The following is a 20,683-nucleotide window of genomic DNA, read 5'->3' as shown; positions in this document are numbered from 1 at the left end:
AGAGAAGTCTAAAGAAGAAAAAGAAAATCACACATAATCCCAATACCAAGAGACCAGGTGACTTTTGCAAAGTCTCTCTCACTCTGCCATCCCCCGTCTTTCCTCTTCCATGTATGCAGGCACCCTCCTGGCCCTGCCTCGCCCCTCCGTCCCTGCTAGCTGTTTCTCTAAGACTATAAACACATTCAGATCTTGCATCCCGAGAACGCCCCCTCGGCCTGCAACCCTCCGGCCGTCCTCTGCAGCATGGCAGCTGATGAGACAGCGGCTTCGCCAGGGCTCCCCACTGCCCCTTCTCTCCTCCGAGGTCTCCTCAGCCTGCTGCCTCCTGGGGCCTCCTGCCTCTGGGCCACCCTTCTGCGCCAGGAGTTGGTTTTGGTCTTTACCAGCAGACAAGCTGGACATCAGGATGCAGCTTCTCTTGCTCTGCCCCAGCCCGCGAGAGCTCCCAGAACCCTTCCCGCAGGCCCAGCTGGTCTGTTCTCGTGGGATTTCTTGGACAGCCTTGGAGGCCTGGACTTCCTTTTGCGAAGCTGCAGGCAGAAGCGCTGGACTGTGGGACATCCGAGCCCAGAAGGCACCTCAGCAGAGGGGCCCGCACTGCAGGGAGGGGGATGCAGGCCCCACAGGGACGGGGTCATCGGGGATGGGGTCATTGTGTGCACCGCAAGCAGCACCATGGTGCGGTGGGGTCTGGGAACCCCCAGGCTCTCCATTTTGCCTCACTGACTCTCTCAACAAATGACATGTGGGTAAAGATAAGTAATATTTAATCTAACATTCTACTAACTTAAGTGATCGTTTTTAGAGGGAACATTTCCCCCCGTTCCTATAGTGAGTAAGTAGCCATTTCTCCCCATTACTCTGAAAGGCTCCATGGCCCTCCTGTTTGGAGCAACTGAGACTGCAGACCTGGTCCACGGAAGGATCCTGGCCACCAGGGGCCGCCTCCTTGCAGGAACCCCGGCGACCCGGGAGTGCAGCCTCGGTCCATCTGAGCGTAGCACAGCCTCCGCCCGGGCGCTCTGCGGTGCTCGAAGGAGCCCTGTGAAGGGGCCACCATGCGCAGGCTGATCTCACGTATTTGTGTATTTACTACACCCATCTTCCAAGGAGAGTGTGCAAGGAGAGTGTGTTGAAGACGAGGCACCTTTTTCTAACTCACGCAAAGGCTCCAGAAGGGCTAGCACAGGATGTCTCCTAGGCCAGGGTAGCAGTCTCCTCCTCGGCTGCTGTGAGGGGTCAGGCTGCTGGAGAGATGGCCAGCTGGCCACGGCAGGACTCTCTGTGTTCTTGCTTTGGCCTCAGGGTGGTGCCCACAGCCCAAGTCTGGGCCTCAGGGTCTCAGCTACAAACGCCCAGATAGCAGCTTGCTCATGGTTTCTGTGGTCCCCAGTGGTGACCTGCCCACCCCCATTGTCCTGGTCTCAGAAAGTGATGCCAGCTTGGTTGTGAGCAGTGGGGGAGCACACGGAAGGCTCCAGCTGACTGGTCAGCATTTCCCAAAGGACAGTTCCCAGGGACTCTGAACCTGTGGCCAGGGCAATCAGTCAGCAGATGACAATGCACGGTGTGGCCCTGGCAGTCGGACCTGAGCGATGCTGGCCGTGGGCCAGTCCTCCCAGGTCAGGGCTAAAGTTGCCACTGGCCTGCCCCAGGGGTCCCCACACAGATGTCCTTGGGCAGGACATAGCGGGGGAAGTAGGCTCAGCTTTCCTCAGCACCCTCATGTCTAGCACCCCTCCCTGATGCCCACCCCCCGTGTCACCTGGACCCAGCTCCTCAGCCACGTGTTTGGAGCCGCCCTGGTTCTTCAGAAACATCGCTATTTCCCTGGTTTCCGTGTTCTTGGGGCGATCCTCACTGTTGCCCCTTCGTCCTGAAGAGCTGCTGGCCCAGCACTCAGGTGGGGTCTGGGGAGAGACGTTTCAGAAGCCATCTGCACAGTCTTGAGGGAGGAGCAGACAGCGGGGACTGCGGCCAGCCCGGCCCCTGGTCTCCCGCAGTGCTGGAGATAAGAGCCCTCAGGCTGTACACATGTGGCTGTGTGAGAGGCAGGAAAGAGGAGAGGCACAGAAGGACTGACGGACAGCAGACCTACCCGAGGCCTGGGGCCACAGACAGACTGACTTCTGAGGGGCCAGCCAGCAGCAGCCCCTCTCAGACCCCCTCCCCCCGCAGGATCGCTGGAGTGCAGTGCATGACGGTGCCTGGCTACTCCAAGGGCTTTGGCTACCAGACGGGGCAGAGCTTCTCCGGGGAGTTTGACCACGCCTGGAACGCCGTGTATCTGGACGGGAGATGGCACCTGGTGGACAGCACCTGGGGCAGCGGCCTGGTGGATTCCGCCACCTCCAAATTCACCTTCCTGTGAGTACAAGTCTCTACGTGCTGCGTGTCTGGGCGGTGGAAACGGAGGAGGCATGCGGATGAAGGAGGCTGCAGGTGGAGAAGGCCTGGCGGGAGGGGAGGGAGGCCAGGCAGCTCAACCTGCTGCTGGCCGCTCCCCCCTTTCCTCCTGCGCCCAAGTGAGCTCGCTCCAGCCCAATTACAAGGGCCCAGACCTTTCTGCCACCTCACCTTCCACCACCTAATCCCTGCTCTGGCTCCTCGTGTGCCCCCCCACCACCCCCCTCCCCCTGAGTGCTAGAAGCCTCTAGCACTTGGCCCTGGCCACATGTGAGGAAAGGCAGGGCCCAAAAGCTCCTTTACCTGCCTGGAGGTTCCCTCCAGGCCTCTGGCCGTTGACTGTTACTGTGCGCGGATGCCAGGGTTCTCTCCTCCTGCTCCCCCAGAGGCTGGGCTTCCTCCTCCTCTCTGGGCTGTCAGAGGCCATATCTCATTTCTGAGGAGGGGGTCATGGTTTGTGGGAAGTGCTGTCAGTGTGCAGAGTTGCTGTGAGCCACACTGGAGTGGAGGGCTAGGGTGCTGGAGACTGGAGCCGGTCTGACCTCCAGGGATCTGGCCAACCCCGGCCTTAAGCTAAGGCCGTGACATTCCTCCTGGGTCGTGCTATCCATCTGCAGCTCAGATTCCTTTGTATCCAGAAAATGAGAGCGTTGTCTCTGATTTTTGCAGTTTAAATCTTGACAGTCTTGCACATGGGACAAATACAAGTACACGCACCACCCCCACACCCAGAGCTGTGCACTCACACACCCCCTCTGCCTCTGTCAGCTCTGGGTGCTGCTCATCTTGGGCCGAGTGGAACCTCCCCATCTCAGATGAGTCCCCATTCTTCCCTTGGTCCCCATCACTGACCTCAGACAGCCACATCTAGTGGGCCCCAGGGACCGCGGAAGGGCCTCTCACCCCCACAGCTCCTCACGCACAAGACCAGCTGGGGTGGACAGAGCTGTTGCACCCTCCCTTCCTGCCGTCCCTCCTCTCACTGGCTGGCACCTGCTCCACCAGCCGTGCCTCCGCTTGTTCACATCTCTGTCTGGACACAGTTGTGGGCTGTGGCCTTCTCTTAGAAGGGGCCTCAGATCCTGCCTCAGCTCCCATTTCTGGAAGCAGACACTGAGCGGGAGGCTCCAGTGCCCACGTTAGGATCGGACGTGGTGCCTCTTCTCATTCAGTCGGTGGGACCCCTCCTGTGGGTGTGTCAGCCAGAACAAGGCCCCAGAGACCCCGCTGAGAGCCCGCCTGCCCGTCACAGAGCTGGGGCCTGCTCACCCTGCTTGGCTACTGACCGGCCTCTCCCCGTTCTAGCTACAATGAATTCTACTTCCTCACCCATCCCGCACTGTTCATCGAGGACCATTTTCCAGACAACAAGAACTGGCAACTGCTGAAACCTCCTCAATCCCTGAGGCAGTTTGAGAACAACATGTATCACAAGAGTGAATTCTACAACAAGGGGATGCTCAGTGCCCACCCGGAGACTTCCATGATCAAAACAGGTGAGCGGGGGCAGGGGCCAGGGCGCCGGCAGCAGGGACAGGGCCGCCTGCTCGCGTGTCTAGGTCTGGTCCACGTGGGCCTGCGCTGCCAGGGCCCCAGCTCTGTGTAGGCTATACGTGTGTGCAGGCATTGGGGGACTACTGAGGCAGCCAAGGCCGTCAGGCCATCAGGGCAGGATGTGGCCATAGGTCACATTTCCAAGGACAGAAGTCTGCCCAGAAGCATAAACCAAGAGAGGGGTGCGGAGGAAGTCCATGGGTTTCCCTGGCCCCTGGGGGCTGCATGCACTCACAGTCCACATCAGGGGGCCGGGCTGGCAGTGCCCTCAGTGAGTCTCTCTCAGCTCACACCGCAGGGAGCACCCTGCCTCTACCCTGGCCACACCCACCTCCCAGGCCAGGTGTCCACGAGAAGCTCACTAGCCTGCCGTGTTCTCCTCCCAGCTCCTGGCGGAGAGTGTGTGTTGGCCTAGCAGAGGTGGGATCTGTGTGTATGTAGGCTAACCAGCTGGTCGGGAGCCCCGGGAGTCTCCCAGGACAGAGGGTGGAAGGGGGCTTTCTTAGGGAGGTGGTCCATAGCTGGGTCTTGGGAGCTGGGGGAGAGCATCGTCATCGTGGTAGACAAGGGCGGATGTGTTCCAGAAAGGGCACAGCAAGCCCTCCATCCTCTGAGCCCAGGTCCCCCAGAGAGCATGACCTCCTCAGTGCCCTTCCCTCACCTCCCGGATGCCTGTGGACTCTGCTGGTTGCTCCTCCCCTCCTTCCTGGAGGCAGGATCAGCCATTTGCAGGCAGCTTCCCTGGGGCCAGGCAGTGCAGGACACCAAGCTGAGCTGTCCCCAAGGCTGGCCTGGACTGACATGTGCTCCCTGCCTCCCACGGGGGCCGCAGGCAGCTAGCTGGGTGTGTTTGTGCACTATGAGGCATATGGGGGCCCAGAACTGTGATTGTGGGCCTCGCAAAGCTGTCTCCAGCGGACCGTGTCTTATGCATCTCCGAGGCCCTGGGGCCTGGTCCGGGGCTGGGCCCACAGCCCGGACTCCTGTGGGGTCAGTGCACCCCCATCTTCCTCCAGGGACTGCCTGTCTGCACCATCTCTGCCACCAGGGGGCCTGTGTCCTTCCAGGAAGGAAGGCTGAGCTCTCATTGGCTGTTAGCACAGGGGTGCCTGTGGATGGGCCCAGAACCCCAGGGTTCCCCACTCCACACGATGGGGTGACGTGGACCCCGGGGAGCACAGGGGCACCCACGTTAGTGCCAGCTGACTTGTCCCTTCCACCTCACGACGGTTCCCTGAACCAGGCTGCTGAGCTCTGGAATACTTTTTAAAACTACAAACACCTGGCGGCTCCTGCTCCCAAAATGACAGCACGAGGGTGCTCTCTTTCGAATGCGTTTCCTGCCTTACGTCAGATGGAAACCTGTCCTGTCTGTTGTGGCCACAGAACGACACGGAAGCAGGGACCAGGGTGCACCAGCGTCAGACTAATGCCATTGAGCAGAGTTTGCCTTTTCGAGAGACACAGAAATGGAAACACTGGGTTTCCTTTTTTTTTTTTTTTAATTGAGTTATTGATAGGTTACAATCTTGTGAAATTTCAATTGTACATTAATGTTTGTCAGTCATGTTGTAGGTGCACCACTTCACCCTTTGTGCCCACCCCCCACCCCACCTTTCCCCTGGTATCCACTAAACTGTTCTTGGTCCATAGTTTTAAATTCCTCATATGAGTGGAGTCATACACAGATTATCCTTCTCTCGCTGGCTTATTTCACTTAACATAATTCTCTCAAGGTCCATCCATGTTATTGCAAATGGAATGATTTTGTTCTGTTTTGCAGCTGAGTAGTATTCCATTGTATATATGTACCACATCTTCTTTATCCATTCGTCTGTGAAACACTGGGTTTCTTAATGTGCAGTAGTCTGAAATTTGATTCTGGACTCATGATGCATATGCAAAGAATATCTCTTTGTTGGAGCTAGTTAGGTGAAGAGTGGGGCTGGGAAGGAAGCAGAAGAGGGAAACTGAGGGGGACAAGAGGCAGGGAAGGAGGACACAGGAGGGGAAGATGAGAGCCAGGGAAAGCGGGAGCTAAGGAGGGCTGAGGGGAGGAGAGAGAGGGTGCAGAGCAGGTCACGGGCTCCTACAGAGGCCCAGGGTCGCCAGCCCTTTACTTCAAGTTTTCCTAGCCGTTCAGCTCGCCTTTGCCAAGGATCCTCTGGGGCACCCGGCCAGGCACTGAGACAAGGCAGGAGAGGAGGCAGGCTGGCCCTTCCCCGTAGTGCCCACGCCCAGCAGCGAGGACTGACATTGCATAAAACTAACTCCTTACAAGGGGGCTAAGTTCCCTGAGGGAGCTGCAGGGCTGGGAGAGAGGCTTCTGGGGCCTCAGCCTGGTCTGATGAGTTGGGAAGGGCTTCTTTGCAGTCAGGACATCATGTTGAGGTCTTATCCAGGCTTGGGGGAAGGCAGTGGAGGGAAGAGTGTGTGTGAGGGCCCTGGGGTGTGAGGGAGTGTGCCCCTGGAGGATGCGAGAGGATGCTCTGTGGCCCCGGGAAGGATACAGGAGGGGGCAGGCCTCTCCACTGGTCTCCAGTTTGATGTGACCCACAGACGTGAGCCCAGGGGTGATGGGTGGATGTTTTCACGGGACCCCTTGGGTGCTGTGTGGAGGTGCTGGGCAGTGAATGGCACGGGGACCTCACAACCACCTCAGATGTGAGCTGGATCAGGAGGGACCCTGAGCAGTTGAGGGCTGAGACGGCTTCTGCCACTGAGCTGCCTTGGAGAGGAAGTGAGGGGAGAGGAAGGGTTCGACCGAGAGGAGAACAGGACTATTGTTCTTGGTCGCTTTCCTTTGGAGGTTTTAAAGAGGATGGGGGACCCTTCCTGTGGTGTGCTGCAGCTGGCTTATGTCATGCTCAGAGTGACGTCACACTGGTTGCTTAAATTCCCTGGTGAAAGTATTTACACCACAGAAATGAGCAAACACTACCAGTCAGGACTTTTTTCCCCCAGAGAGCCAGTTGTTAAGCACTTGCCAGCACGTCAGCACCGGCTGGACCCATGTCCCCTGACCTCGGCTTTCTCTCCGCAGTGAACGGGAAGGCCATGGTGACCATTGAGAGCTGTGCCCCGACGCTCTTCATGTTTATGCTCAATGGCAAGCAGGAGCACGGGCTGCTGAGCCTCAGGAAGAATGGGATGAAGCTGGAAGTGTACCCTCCCACCGTGGGCACCCACAAGCTGCAAATCTTTGCCAAAGGCAACTCTGACATCTACAGCTCTGTGCTGGAGTACACGCTCAAGTGTAACTACGTGGACGACACGGTCCAGCTGCCAGCTGAGCTGCACCAGCCCGTGGGCCCCAGCTGGTTCTCGGAGCAGATGGGCATCACGAAGCCCTCCCACCCTCACCCCATCATCCACACGAGCGATGGGCGCTGCTCCGTGAGCTTCGGCGTTGAGGAGGGCATCAGTGTCCTGGCTTCCCTGCACGGGGACGACGGCCTCATCACAGAGGAAACACAGCGGCGCTACATTTTCCAGCTGCAGCGGGAGAAGCGGACAGAGCTGAAGGTCCAGCTGCCTCACGCCGGCAAGTTTGCCCTCAAGATCTTCGTCAAGAAGAGGCAGGAAGCGGGCAACTACATCTTCGTCTTCAATTATCTCCTGTGCTGCACCAACACCAAGGTGAACTGGCCCATGTTCCCCGAGAGCTTTGGCAACTGGGGGCAGGACAATGAGCTGCTGGAGCCTCTGACGGGCGTGCTTCCTGCTAACCGGAACGTCCCATTCAAACTGAAGCTGCACGGCATCGCCAAAGCCCTAGTGAAGGGGCAGGACACGTGGCCTCTGACCCTGAACAGCGAGGGCTACTGGGAGGGCAGCTGCAGCACGGCCGGCTGCCAGGAAGTCTATGTCATGGTGCTGGAGAACGCCAACCACAACTTCTACTCCTATATCCTGAAGTATAAAGTGAACGCCCAGTGAGGGCCTGTGTCCCGTCACACCTCCCAGAGGGCCAGGCCTGCCCGGAGAGGGCCCAAGGGACGTGCAGAGATCCCTGGACACCACTGAGTCTGCATGAAATCACTTCTAGGCCTCTGCCTCAGTTTCCCTGCTCTGCCGCAGGAGCTGTGATGTTTGTGTTCTGATGGCTTCACTCAGTTGTGGCAACGGCCAAGGCGACAGAGGCAAAGGACCTTTAGAAGAAACAGGTGCTATGTAAATCCAAGGTATTGTAAACTGTCCACACTGCCCAGGTGCCCCTTCTCGTGCTCATGCTGTTGTCGTAGCGTCGATGTGGGAAAGCAGGGACGGTGCCCAGGCGGCAGGCTTGTCACGCCATGATTCGAGAATTCTCCTCCGTGCCGAGAGGGACGTGATTTGCCAGGCTGAGTCATCTGGAATCGTAGCGCCCCTTTCATGTAGCATCACAGCGTTTCTCACCACCTCCTGGACCCCACGGACGGTTGGACTGTCATTTTCCCCAGACCTGACCATCGTCCACATTCCTGCTGCCTCTTCATTGGGCGCTTCTTGCTCTTTAAGAGCCCTAGGAAAAAGAAGGTGTGGAGAGGAAGCTAGCCAACTACCCCTGGCTGGGGGCTGGGGGCCCTCAGAGTCCCTGTGTGTACTGGGAATGTGGCAACAGAAAGTTATGGGGAGACTCTAAAGCAAAGAGCAGCCAGTGCCCACTCGTGAGTGTCCTGGGTGGGGGACCAAGGGGTGAAGGGACCCTATGGCCATCCTGCCACCTGAGTCTAAGGGATAAGACCTCCAGCTCGGCTCCCAGAGGAGCCTGCTGGGCAGTTAGTTCAGTCTAAGGTCTGGGGTGGCCTTCCGGGCGCCCTCAGAGCCTGGGCCTCTGGGCCCCACCTACATCCTTCACAGGGTGCCCCAAGATGCCTGCTAGGCCTTGGGGAGCCTCGTCAACAACTCAAAATAAAGACCTGGGCAGGGAGGTCAGGCAAGGGTATAGTGCAAACTGCAGTGCCCAGGAGCCTCCCATGATAACAGGGCTCTGCCGGCCCCCAGGAGTCCCTGCCACCAACACCACAGCTGGGGGCCTCCACCTGCCCTGGGAGCAGTTTTTGTGCTTGTCCTTATCCTATCTTCCTCCCTCCTTTTCTCTGACAAGAGAGACCCCTGGGGTCCCGCCTTCTGTGGGGCTCAGGCCCCAGAAGCCTGGGCTGCCCAGCTGACCCTCAGCAGCACCTCAGGCTGGTGTTGCCATGGCAACAGCAGAAAGGCTGGCTCTGGCAGGGCAGCAGAGAGGGAAGGATGGAGAGGCCGTGCGTGGCCGCTGCAACACGCTCCCGGCACACAAAGACCCCTGAGATTGTCCCTGCTGACCTCCTGGCTTCTCCAGCTCTGCAGCCCCTGACAGCTGACACTGCCCAGCACTCTGCCCCCCACTGGTGCTGCAAATGCCCCCAGGCTCAGCTATAGCCAGGGTCAGCCAGGGATCCTCACAGCCGCCTCTGCCTTCCTCCTCACCTTTGTGTATCCAACACACATTCATGGGCACTTAATAAGTACCAGGCACTGTGCTAGATGCTGGGCCTACGGAGGAAACCAAGGGGGCCCTGCCCCTGCCTCCCAGAGCTCAGGGTGGGGGGCAGCAGCCTCCGTTGGTTACCCAGGCCTGTCTGAAGTTCCAGGCTCCCAACACTTCGCTCCAGCATCTCCCTGGGGTCCCTCCCCCAACGGTCCCCACTGCCACCAGCATGGACCTTTCCCAGATCGACGTTACAGCGGTGCCCGTCCTCCACCAGGCTGGGGGCCCTGGAACCCAAGGGGAGCACCCCCATGGGGGCTGACCTGCCCTGGCCTGTGTCCAGCGCCATCCGGCAAGCTCTGCCATCCAGGCATTGGGCACCACGTCCCTCGCACCTGGAAAATGCACAGAAGCCCCAGAGGCGGGACCACTGTGAACCACGACTCGGAAACAAGGGGAGATTTTACACCCTGAAAACAGCCTTTTCTCACACCTTCCATTTTATAAACTGAAGTGTGCTGTGTTTCATCAAAATAAGTGCCTTCCATACATCTTTTCAAAAACAGTATAATTAGTCACTACATTGTGGAGCGTGCAGAGGATGCCACCCAGCAAAGCAGGAGCTGTCCCGAGAACCCGAGCGAGGCCCAGCGCTCAAAGCGCCCGCAGCGCATCCGCGCTCCTCCCCAGTGTTCAACCAGGCAGCCCTTTGTAAAGACAGCTGCAGGCACAGTCAGAAAATCACCTGCATTTCTTTCCCCTAAGTAAAAATACATGAAATGAAATCCAATCTTCATGAATTTTTACACGCGTGCTGCTCAGGGTAGAATTCGAGGTTGCATTTTGAAATCTTTTCTTGCATTTTGAAGCCCATCTTTGTTTCCCGGTCGATGAGTCCCGGCGGCCGGTGGAAGGGGGCGGGCGCCCCCTGGTGCCCAACGTGCGGAGCTGCCGGCGCTGCACCCCTCCGCGAGGCTGAATCGGTCACCAAGGTTTTTACGCCAAAATTGCAAAATGGTCTTGGGACGTTTATGTTAAATTCACTGGGTGCTTTCTTGTGGCCTCTCAGCGCTTCCTCGTGTGTACGCGGAGCACATCGCTGCCACGCACAGACTGTGAGGCGAGCCTGGCATGGTGAGAAGACGTGGAATGTAAGAGGATTTGGGAGTGCTTTGCCCGGAAATCCCATCTTGAAACGGAAACACTGGATACGGAACTAGGTGGGACGGCTTTGACCACGCTCATTGCTGTGCCAGTGAAGGACTGAAACTGAGCGAACTCAGGCAGCTTTTGCTGGCAGGTCCTAGGGTGGCAACCCTCAGGCCACAGGCAGAAGGGGATGCAGAGAGTCCGGGATGGGGGAAGCGCTAGGCCAGATGGGCCACCACCACGGCTGCAAGCGACTTCTTTTCAACTGGTTTCGGAGGCGCCACCGGCACCGCAGGACTCCACTTTCAATCCGATTACGATCATTGTGAGTTCCCCATATGTTACAATGTCCCACCAGGACAAACCCGTCCCACACAGCCTGCTGAGTTTAAAAGGAAGTGAATAGATTAACTGAAGCATGAAGGATTTAGGCTAGACTTAAAGAACTCTTTCCTGTTGTTAAGCAGGAGGGACAAGTTGCCAAGAAAGTTTGTGAAATCCTCTTCTCAAAGGACTTGAAAAGTAGAAGCGTTTTCCCAGTGGTCTGGGGCTTGAGAGGCCAGCTCATTGGAAGGAGGACGTTCTGCCCAAGCCAGTTAGCCCTTGAAATGCACTAGATGGTCCACAGCGGACACAGGTGAACGGTGGGGCCACGCCCTCCGCCATTGGCAAAGCATTCTAAGCTGGTGTGCATCCGAGTCCCACATCGGTTTATCTGAGGTCTGTAATTTCTTTTCATTTGGAGTAAGTAGTTGGAACTCTTGAGAGGTGATTACTTTTCATAACGTGTGCACTGAGTTGCGTGGGCCGGTGGCTGTTGACTATGCTTTCCCCACATTGTTGCTGGTGTTGTTTTTCAATAAAATTTATATTCATTTTTATCCAACAATGTAATTATCGATCCATTCTTACCACTGCTCTCACAAGGGGGGAGAAAACAGGGAAAAACACTTTCATGTTCAAAAGAATCCACAGAAAAAAAAAAAATCAATGTCCCAGCCCTTTGAATGTGATGGTGAGATGCAAATGGGATGTCAGGCAAATAGCTTTTTCACATTAAAGAAAACATAATTGGGTTAGCTCCAGCCCCTCTCTGCTCACACGCCTTTGAAGAACATGAAGGCAGTGTTTCTTTCATTGAATCTTGTTTAACTTAAAAATTTTAAAGTCAATCCTAATTCCTAATTTCTGTTTTTAGTGGGAGAAAAACAAATGTGCCACAAGTGCCTATCACTGTACTTTTTTTATTGTTTTAAATATATATATATAGCTATTTCTTGATATTCGTATACATGCAGAAACTTGCCAGCAGGTTATCTAAACAGATTATTCATAAATTAGACATTTAGGGGAATATAGAAAATGAAAATCTAGACACCTCCAAGAAGCTGCTGTCACCGTGGAGACCATTCCGTAGCTGTGGTGTGAAAGACAAAAAGAACTTGTGTTCCCAAATATGGCCTTATCGTGTCCCTCACTGCTAGAGGCATAAACCTGAGCCCCAGCACGCCTCTCCTTAGGCAGGAGGTCTGTGGTGGACCATGTCAATAACAGCGTAGTAAGAGGATGTCAGAAGAAACAGTCTCCTGCATAATAGAAGGAGGAACTCTTGAGTTATTAGAACAGTCTGCAAATGCCACCCCGAGGCTGGAATGGGTGACCTCTACTGTCCCTTCCAGTCCGGAGAGTGTGTGATGCTGTGTCTCCGTGAACAGATGCTGGCAGGCGGTAGACCTGGGAGTGTCAGTTGCAGAGCATCTGAAGGGTCCTGCTGTGTTAAGAGCCTGCCCTGCAGCCCCCAGCAGACTGTGCTGCTGGCTCCTCTCTTGCCTGAGGCCAAGGGGCTGGAGAAAACCCAGCAGAGGGACCAAAGAGGACGCAACAGTCCCTGACAGGATGTTGCTTCTCTCTGACTCTGCAAGCAGAACTAAAGAAAACTGAAAGTCACGGGGCGCCTGGGATGCCCTCTGTTGGGTGTTGTCCAAGCATCCCTGAGTCAAAAGATACTGAACCCAAGTCACTTTTCTCCCCCAAATTACCGGTAAACATATCTCCATCCCCCAGGTACCATGGTGGCCACCAATGACTCCTCCATCCCTCTCAGTGATGGAATCTGGTCTACTCTGGCTGTGTCGCATATCTGACCTATCTCCCAATCCACGTCTGCTCCATTCCCACGGCCTTTGCTGCGACCCAGGCCTTCATCATCTCTCAGCTCCACTGTTGTGGTTGCTTCCTGTGATGCCATGAACCCCCACCTGCCCCATGACTCTCCATGTTTCTTCTTATATGAATGCCAGGACTACTGGGTTGTGTTAAGACAAGATTTCCATGAAAGCCTTCCGGAACAAGTTGGCCATCTCTGAAGAAGGCATAATTTGTGTCAGGCACTGATGGAAAAGACGGGTCTTCAAACAAAAAATGGATTTAATGGGGAGGCAGGAAAAACTCCCAGAGTCGCCTCCTTTCTCTGGACTCTGAAGAGGCAAGGGGCCGAGGTCTTCACTCCTAGGTGGTAGTGGGTAGGATGGCTCATAGAACCACAGCTGGATGAGTGGTAGAGCCTGAAGGTGAGCAAGCTACACCTTGTAAGTCAGATTATCCACAGAGAAGGGCCGCCCTGCCAGGGAAGGGGCAGGTGGGTGGCAGAGGACAGTCAGAGACTCTTTGGCTGTGAATAGTCTGGGGAATTCCCTTCCGTCTATCTAGTTATGATTCCTGCCCCAGATCCACACCCCCCCAGGACCCTGTTGGAAGGCGATTCTTTACTTAAACTTGGTGCTTCTGTTTAGGAGTGGATCAGTATCGCTAAAGGCGTCTGCCAGTATCCCCCACAGCCACCCAAACAGAGCCCAGGAAATACACCTGCCCAGGAGAACCTGTTTTCTTTGGAAAGAGCCCCGAAATGGCAAATCTTTGGTTATTTAAGATCAAAACGCATAAATATTTTCTACCCCAGCGAAGCCTGAGTATGTGGGACTATCTTCAGGAGAGCTGGTGTTTCAGGAAATGGTGCTCAAGTGATGCTCCAAGCTGGTGGCTGCTTTGAACATGGCTGTCCTCAAGGCCAGCCCTCTACAGAGAAGCACCTGCAGGATGAGGAGTAAAAACGACCAAGAGCCTTGAGGCTCCTGGTGTTTCCAGGGGCAAAGGTGAGTCATGAGGGTTGGAGAATGAGAAGGAAACCTGGACAGGGCCAGCCGAGTGTTTTCATGTCTCTCCTTAAACCAGCCGCCCAGATGTTTGGTCCTTGCTGCGTGGTCCACTGGGTTAAGAAGGATTCTGAAGTCACACTGAGCTTAGCAGGAAAGAGTGTTGTGATTAGCTGGTGATCCATAGACGCTTGGTTGAAGGGGGAGGTATGCCACATATTTGCCAATCCTGAGTTAAAGGCAGCCAAATCAGGCTAAGACCACAATAACGAAGGAGATTATTCAGACAGATGTGAGCACTGGCTTCCCAGCAACCTGGCCCACCGACTGACTGACAACCAGTCAACTCCCAAACCATAGGTCCAAGGGTACGCTGGAGGCCTCCTGATCCGCTCTGGGCTCTGGGAGGATGCACTCAACATCCCCACTTGGAGCACACAAACACAGGCTGGCATGTTGCCCCAGGAAGAAGGAGCCCATGCAGAACTTATTTGCTGTTTCATCTCCATGATCAAACAATACCTTGCATTTAGAATAAGTGGATCAGTAAATTTTTGAAGGAAACATCAATTTATCATTTCAAAAATGAATTAATCCTTCACTGGATTTATTTATATGGCTGTTGACTAAAACAACTGTTGAGTGACAACATCCTAAATATTCATTCCTTCTTTTTCCCAACTAACTAAAAAAGGCTATGCCGGGCAGTGAGCTCCTTTGCCCCTGTGGGAAAAGTATATTTACAGGAAGATAAAAATTGCCCCCCGGCTGGGAGTGCTCATGGTTTTTGCCACCGGGAAGCAGTCAGGGCAACCGATCGATGGACCGGAGGAGTGCCCTTCTTCTCGGGGGACTGGCCGCTCCCAGCTTGTGCTGAGATTGCTTTGTTTCCATGGGGGGACGGCTGACTGCCTCCGTGACACAAGGAATCAGCCATCATTTCACCCTGGCTGTGCGGGGACCGAGGCAGAGACGCCCCCCAACAGGGTGGCAGGGAGCACCGTGGAGAGACTTGTGGCGTGAGGGCGGAGGGGCAGCCCCACCCCTCTGGGTGAACGTCCAGGAACAATCCGACTGCATGAAGAAGGGAGTGCAGGTGTTAGGAGTGTGCGCCTGGCAGCTCCCATGTGGACAAAGAATGAAGATGAGGGAAAATGAGGAACCCACATGACCACGGGATTAAGGTGGCCCAGTGCACACTTTGCTGCTCCCTACATGTATTTGTATGTATGTGGACACCAAGGGGATCTGAAAATTAACATGCTATTATATTATAAAAAATTAAATGTAGCCAAGACGCCAGAGACACTTGGAGGCTGTCCCTGCCCCCGACATCCTTTGTGATGGTCCCGCCCTCGGGACTGGGGCGAGTGTGGGCACCATGAACCCGTTGGCATCCATTTCATCAGCATCAGATCCCCTTGGCCATCTCCCAGGAGGAACAGAGCGGAGAGAGCACGTTCAGCTGACGGCGGGAGGAAATCCACTCTGTCAGTAAAAGCGTCACTTGACATTTTTAAAGCTCAACAAGAGTGTTGAAAGTCCATTTTAGAAAGAAGCCAAAGGGCTTCTCTCTGGAAAGATGCCCTCGTGGCCGCTGGTCCCTGTTTGTGTGCTGTCTTGCTCAGTCAGGAGCCATTAGTGTAAGACTGAAGCCTCAGTCTCCCTCTGTAAATGCTGATTTGACCCAGGGACCCCTCCTCGCAGAGCCCTGGCTGTCGTTAGGTTGGGGAGACGTGGGGCTCAGACCTGTGGGACAGCAGCAGGCTGGTATAAACCCTGAATCAGCCTCCTGGAGCTGACCCCAGCTCTGCCACCTCCCACTGCCTTTGGTAAGTTACTCAACCTCCTGTCTCAGCTTCCTCGGTAGTAACATGGGGATGATCATAGCACCTTCCAGGGTTTGAATGAGTGGACACCGAGACAGTGAATGCAACAGGCCCGGCACAGAGGAGGTACTCAGTGAGGTCAGCCCTCGTCACTGCCACACCACAGTTGTTATTATGAGAATGAATGTCATTAGCATTATGAGAATGATATTGAAGTGTCATGTGTTGTTCCCTGAAGAATCCAAAGGTCACAGGCCTCTCATGCAATCATAGCCATCACTGATTCCAGCCTCTAAAAGAAGTCTGGTCTCCAACACTTGGCCACCCTGCCTCCCCTAGAATTCTTCCAGAGACCAGGAGCTCACTACTCCACAGGCAGCTATTCCATTATTGGGCAGCTCTGCTAAAAGGCCCTCCCAATACGTAACTGCCTTACATGAGAGCAGTTGAGCCCATCCACCCACCGGCTCAGAAATGCATCTGCTATATTCCAGGACCACTGTGTGGCAGGAGCTCTGAGCCACCAACACAAAGCCCAGCTCTAGTCGGGGGGTTCTCGGGAATGGGTAAACAGCTGCAATATACCTCAACAGGGAAGGGGAGCCCAAAGACAGAGAAAGAAGAGCATAATCTAGCACTTGAGCGAGGCTGCAAACCAACCTCTGACACCACAGGAAGACAAGTCATGGTTAATAACAATACAATCCACATCCTGAGTGACCCCAAGCCCTTATCCCACTCCCTGCCCCAAGCCTGCCTGGCTTCTATCCTCCAAGCAAAGGCTGAGTGTTCCTCTCTTGGAAAACTGACCAACCCAAGAAAAAGCCCCACACTGCTATCTGTGGGCAGCACTCCAGGGAAAGGACCTGGACCACATATGACCACCTCTGGTTGCCAATGTCATTTGTGATGGTTTAAAAACATGTCCACGAATTCTTTGCTACTCCTCCCTTCATAAAACCCATCCCCTTAAGTGGGAGCTATACTTGGTGACTCTTCTAACACATAGAATGTGATGGAAATAATAGCTTGTGATGTTCAAGATTAGGACATATAAGGCACTACCACCTGCTCCTCGTCCTCTCTCAGGTCACTGGCTCTAGAGAGAGTGAGCCACCTTGCTGTAAAGACTCTCAAGCAGCCCTCTGGAGAGGGGCCACGTGGTAAGGAACAGAGGCCTCCCGCCAAAAGCCATGTGGTAACCATCTTGGAAGCTGATCCTTCTGCAGATTCTGCAGCGCTGGCCAACCTCTTGACTGGAACCTCATGAGGAACCCTGAGGCAGAACCACCCGCTTACACCACTCCTGAATTCCTGACCCACGGAAACTGTGAGATGATGAAAGTTTGTTCTTTGAAGCTGCTACATTGAAAGGTAATTTGTTACCCAGCAATAGGTGACTAATAGGCATTTTAGTATTTCAATCCTTAAAATGAAAGGACCTCCAAAGATCCCCAGAGCTGAGGAAAATGTCTGACTAATAGGCGTTCCAGGAAGAGAATAACAATATTAGCAAACACTTATCATAGTGCCTAGTTTGTGCCAGGAACCACTGAGGATTAAATTATTAAACACATCATTCAAAAGAATTTCCCAGGATTGCAGGACACACGATGCATGAAAACAGAGCCATTCTAAGGCTCGTGATTGTGAATTAAAGAACACTGGGGACAAACAGGTCCTCCAGAGGAGAAATAAAACAAGTGACCTGCAAAGGGTCAGGAGTCAGAATGGCTTCGCTCTTCACGAAAACACTGGAAATGAGAAGACAATTGAGCAATGCCTTCAATGTTCTACAGGAAAACGACTTCCAACCTGGAGCTCTACACTCAGTTAAAATCTCTCAAGGGTGAGAGCAGAATAAAAATATTTGCAGACATTCAAGATCTCAAAGAAAATCCGCCTCGTGTGAGCCATTTCTCTGGTGGAGTGCTCAAACCCACGAGGGACATAAACCAAGAATGGGGTACACTTGGGGCCAGGAAGCTCCGACAAAGGAGGGACAAAGGGAAGCAGTCATGGGATGTGGCTGTGCAGCCAGCAGGAGGAACAGTCTAGAAAGGAGCAGGGCAGACCAGTCCAGGAGGCATGTCACAGAAAGAAGTAAAATGGGACCAACAAATGGGTGACCTGATGCAGTTGCCTTTATTGGGGGAATTTTATAGTGACAATGAGGAGTTTGGGGGACTATTTGGTATGCAGAAAACACAGCAAATGTTAATTCTATGGAGGCAAATTGTACCAAAAGAGTCAATTTAGTCATAGTATACTATATATTGATATTTACATGGTTTTAATAACATAAATGTCGAATACTGACATGTTAGATGCTGTATTTGGACACCTGGTGCCTTTCCAACCCCGTTCTCTATTTCTCATCTCTCCCTTTAGAGGATGAGGGAGCAAATTCTTACTTTCTCCCAGTAATGTTTAGTTGATTTTTGTAGAGTCTTGCATATCTTTTATTAAATATATTTCTGGGTTTTACAGGTGTGTTTTTCAGGATGCGGTAAATGGTACCAATTTTTAAGTTCATTCTCTAATTGTTTGCTTCTAGTGTATAGAAATACAATTATAATACAGGAAATCATGCTATGTGTTCTCTGTGGACGTGTACAAGTACAAAAATATGGTTGTGAAGTGCTAACACCATCACCAGGATAGCATATGCTTCTGGAGATAGAAGAAAGGGCACAGAATTAGAAAGGGCCACAAAGAAGTTCTTGGCAATCTTTTACATATTTAAGTTTTGAAGCATGTATGATGAAATGTCAGCATTTGTTAAATCCAGGGGGAGACACATCATCCATGCCACCATTTTAAAAAAAGAATCTTTGCCTAACCCAGGGTCATAAAAGTTTTCTGTTTTTTTTCTAGAAATGTTATAGTTTTAGCTCTTAATAGAAGTCACTCTACTGTAAATGAGCCCCATTCTCCCTGGAGGATGGAAGGAACAGCAAATGGTGGGTGGCCAGCCTCTGTGGCACCGGTGTCCCTTGGAGCCTACAGACAAAGGAAGATGGGCTCTCCTCCCGCTGTCCTCCTCACCCGCTCTCCTGGTGGCCTTGCCTGTGGTCATGGACCCTGGCCCCAGGGCATCCTTATCTCCCCAACACTGGTGTGGGCGGAGGTCGCAAACTTCGTTCAGCTTGCACAGTGTTAAAAAAAAAAAAAAGTTAATTGGTGCCAACGTTTAAAAATCAGGAAAATTGCATTAAAATCTGACTGGCCAGCTTTTCTCAAGAAGCCTGTGAGCACTTCCACGGGGAACGAGTTGTAGCGCCCCCTTTGGACAGACTGGCCGTCCAGGCGGCTCCACTCCTGCCTCTCTGATTGTCTCCCAGACCCTGAGGCCAGCTGTCTGACCCCAAGTGGAATCTTTCCCACAGCCACCCTCTTCAGTGACTGATGTTACCTGCGAGGCCCCAACTATAGCTCTGGATTCTCTTCCCTATTCAGCATCTCACCTGGCCTGATGACAGCTTGGTGGAGCAGGATCAGAGTCTACATTCTGCATATGAAGAAACTGCCCAAGGGCGTACAGCTGCTGAGTGCAAGCTGGCTTTGAGGCTCCCTCTCTTCTCTCAGACTCATTTCACTGGGCCCATCGCCCTGGGCACTGGGCTGCCTTTTAGCATTGGTGATGCAAATTGTTGAGGGTGCAGGTGTGTTACTGCGCCCGCCATGCAAACTCTTCAGAGGTTCTGGGAACATGAAGGGAGCTGGGGTCTGTGTTGCCTATCCTGGCATCTTCAGGGAATAGCAGGAGCTCAGTCTTCTGAGATGAGGGGTTTGCTTGATTAAATGTTTGATGAATGAATAAACGGATGCACTGTCGTCCGAGTAGCCCACATATGTTTAACCGTTCATCAAAATAGATTTTACCTGCAGAAATATTTTAGCTGAGGCACAAAGGAAGAGGAGGAAGGGCTGGCCTACAACACACATGAACCCACGCCGGGCCCTCACCACCACGATCTTCTCGTCTCATGGCTGAACGGGTGAGAGAGGACTTCCCATGAAAAGCAGAGACAATAACATTTGCACAACCTCTGGGTACACAGGAGAGGATGTAAGGGCGTCTATATGGGATGAGATTCATTACATTTTCTCTACGATATGTAATTACTATGATGAAAATAAAATGTGAGTATTAGGAAAGACGTTGAATTTATATAACACTTCCAATGTGATCTTTTCAAAAGCTTTTAATGAAAACCCTGAGCTTTCTTTTGTGATCTTAACTTTGTATATTGGGATTTATGTTTGAAATTGTTACACAAAATTCCTAGTCAAGATGTTTTTAATTAACAATGTCTTTAAATTCTTCATAGTTCGCTTTGATGGGAAACTTTGCAGAGTAGTGATAATTCTCTTTATAGAATTAATTTGGAAATTGTAACTTAAATTTAAGTTTAAATACAAATAAACATTTAAATACAAATTATTTAAAAACATTGCAATTCCTCTTCTTTCATTGACAATTTATGGTTGAAGTTTCTGGTATTGTTGAAGTTTCCAGTATTATTATGGATAGATTTTGAATCCAAGCAAACATTTTTAGATCTAGTTTTAAGAAATAACTCAAAATTTGGAGAACTTCTGTTTCTTATTGGAGCGGTCACCCTGTAGCTGGCCTGGGGTGAGAGGCAGCAGGATATACTAGCAGACAGCTACAATTATCTGACCATTGCTGGGTAATATTTTTTGCCTTGTTTGTAGTATTTAATTTTAGGCCAAGGCTCCAAAATACATGTCTTGAGAGTCCAGAAAGATTCAGAGACTATTGGATTGTTCTGTAAAGACCGAGATTTGTGGCAGTGGTCTAGAGTTATACCCACAGGAACACCTGGCCTCCCTGCACCAGCCACCCCCCGACCTGTCCCTTGCCCTGCCGTCCCCAGTGGCTGCGCCTGGACTGCAAAATTTGTCCCTGGGCACACAGAGCACCGACTCCTCCAGGATGCCATGGGCCCCTTGTCCACAGTGGGCAGCAGCACCCTCTGCAGTTCTGTCGAAGGAGATGTCCGAGTGGTCCAGCTTCTCCTTGGTGACATGTAACAAACCCATGGTGCCACATATCACTAATTGGGCTTGTCACCTATAGGGACTGTGGGCTGCTTGGCCAAACCTGGCTTCCC

General features: G+C 53.0%; 1 protein-coding gene across 3 annotated transcripts in view; it reads left to right on the top strand.

The window, feature by feature from the left end:
- Positions 1-11,450, top strand: part of KY (kyphoscoliosis peptidase) — a 43,796-nt gene extending 32,346 nt beyond the window's left edge. For all 3 annotated transcript variants that reach the window (XM_070577546.1, XM_070577548.1, XM_070577547.1), the window contains 3 exons: positions 2,182-2,370; positions 3,715-3,905; positions 7,007-11,450. In XM_070577546.1, coding sequence (XP_070433647.1) covers positions 2,182-2,370; positions 3,715-3,905; positions 7,007-7,902 — 1,276 coding nt within the window. In that variant the 3' untranslated portion in view covers positions 7,903-11,450. The remainder of the gene's footprint in view (positions 1-2,181; positions 2,371-3,714; positions 3,906-7,006) is intronic.
- The last annotated feature ends 9,233 nt before the right edge of the window (positions 11,451-20,683 follow it).

This window comes from Equus przewalskii, chromosome 15 (assembly GCF_037783145.1).
Source record: "Equus przewalskii isolate Varuska chromosome 15, EquPr2, whole genome shotgun sequence".
NCBI classification, from domain to species: Eukaryota; Metazoa; Chordata; class Mammalia; order Perissodactyla; family Equidae; genus Equus; species Equus przewalskii.
Note: the sequence above shows the minus strand (reverse complement) of the source record. Positions and strands in the feature narration are given on the sequence as shown.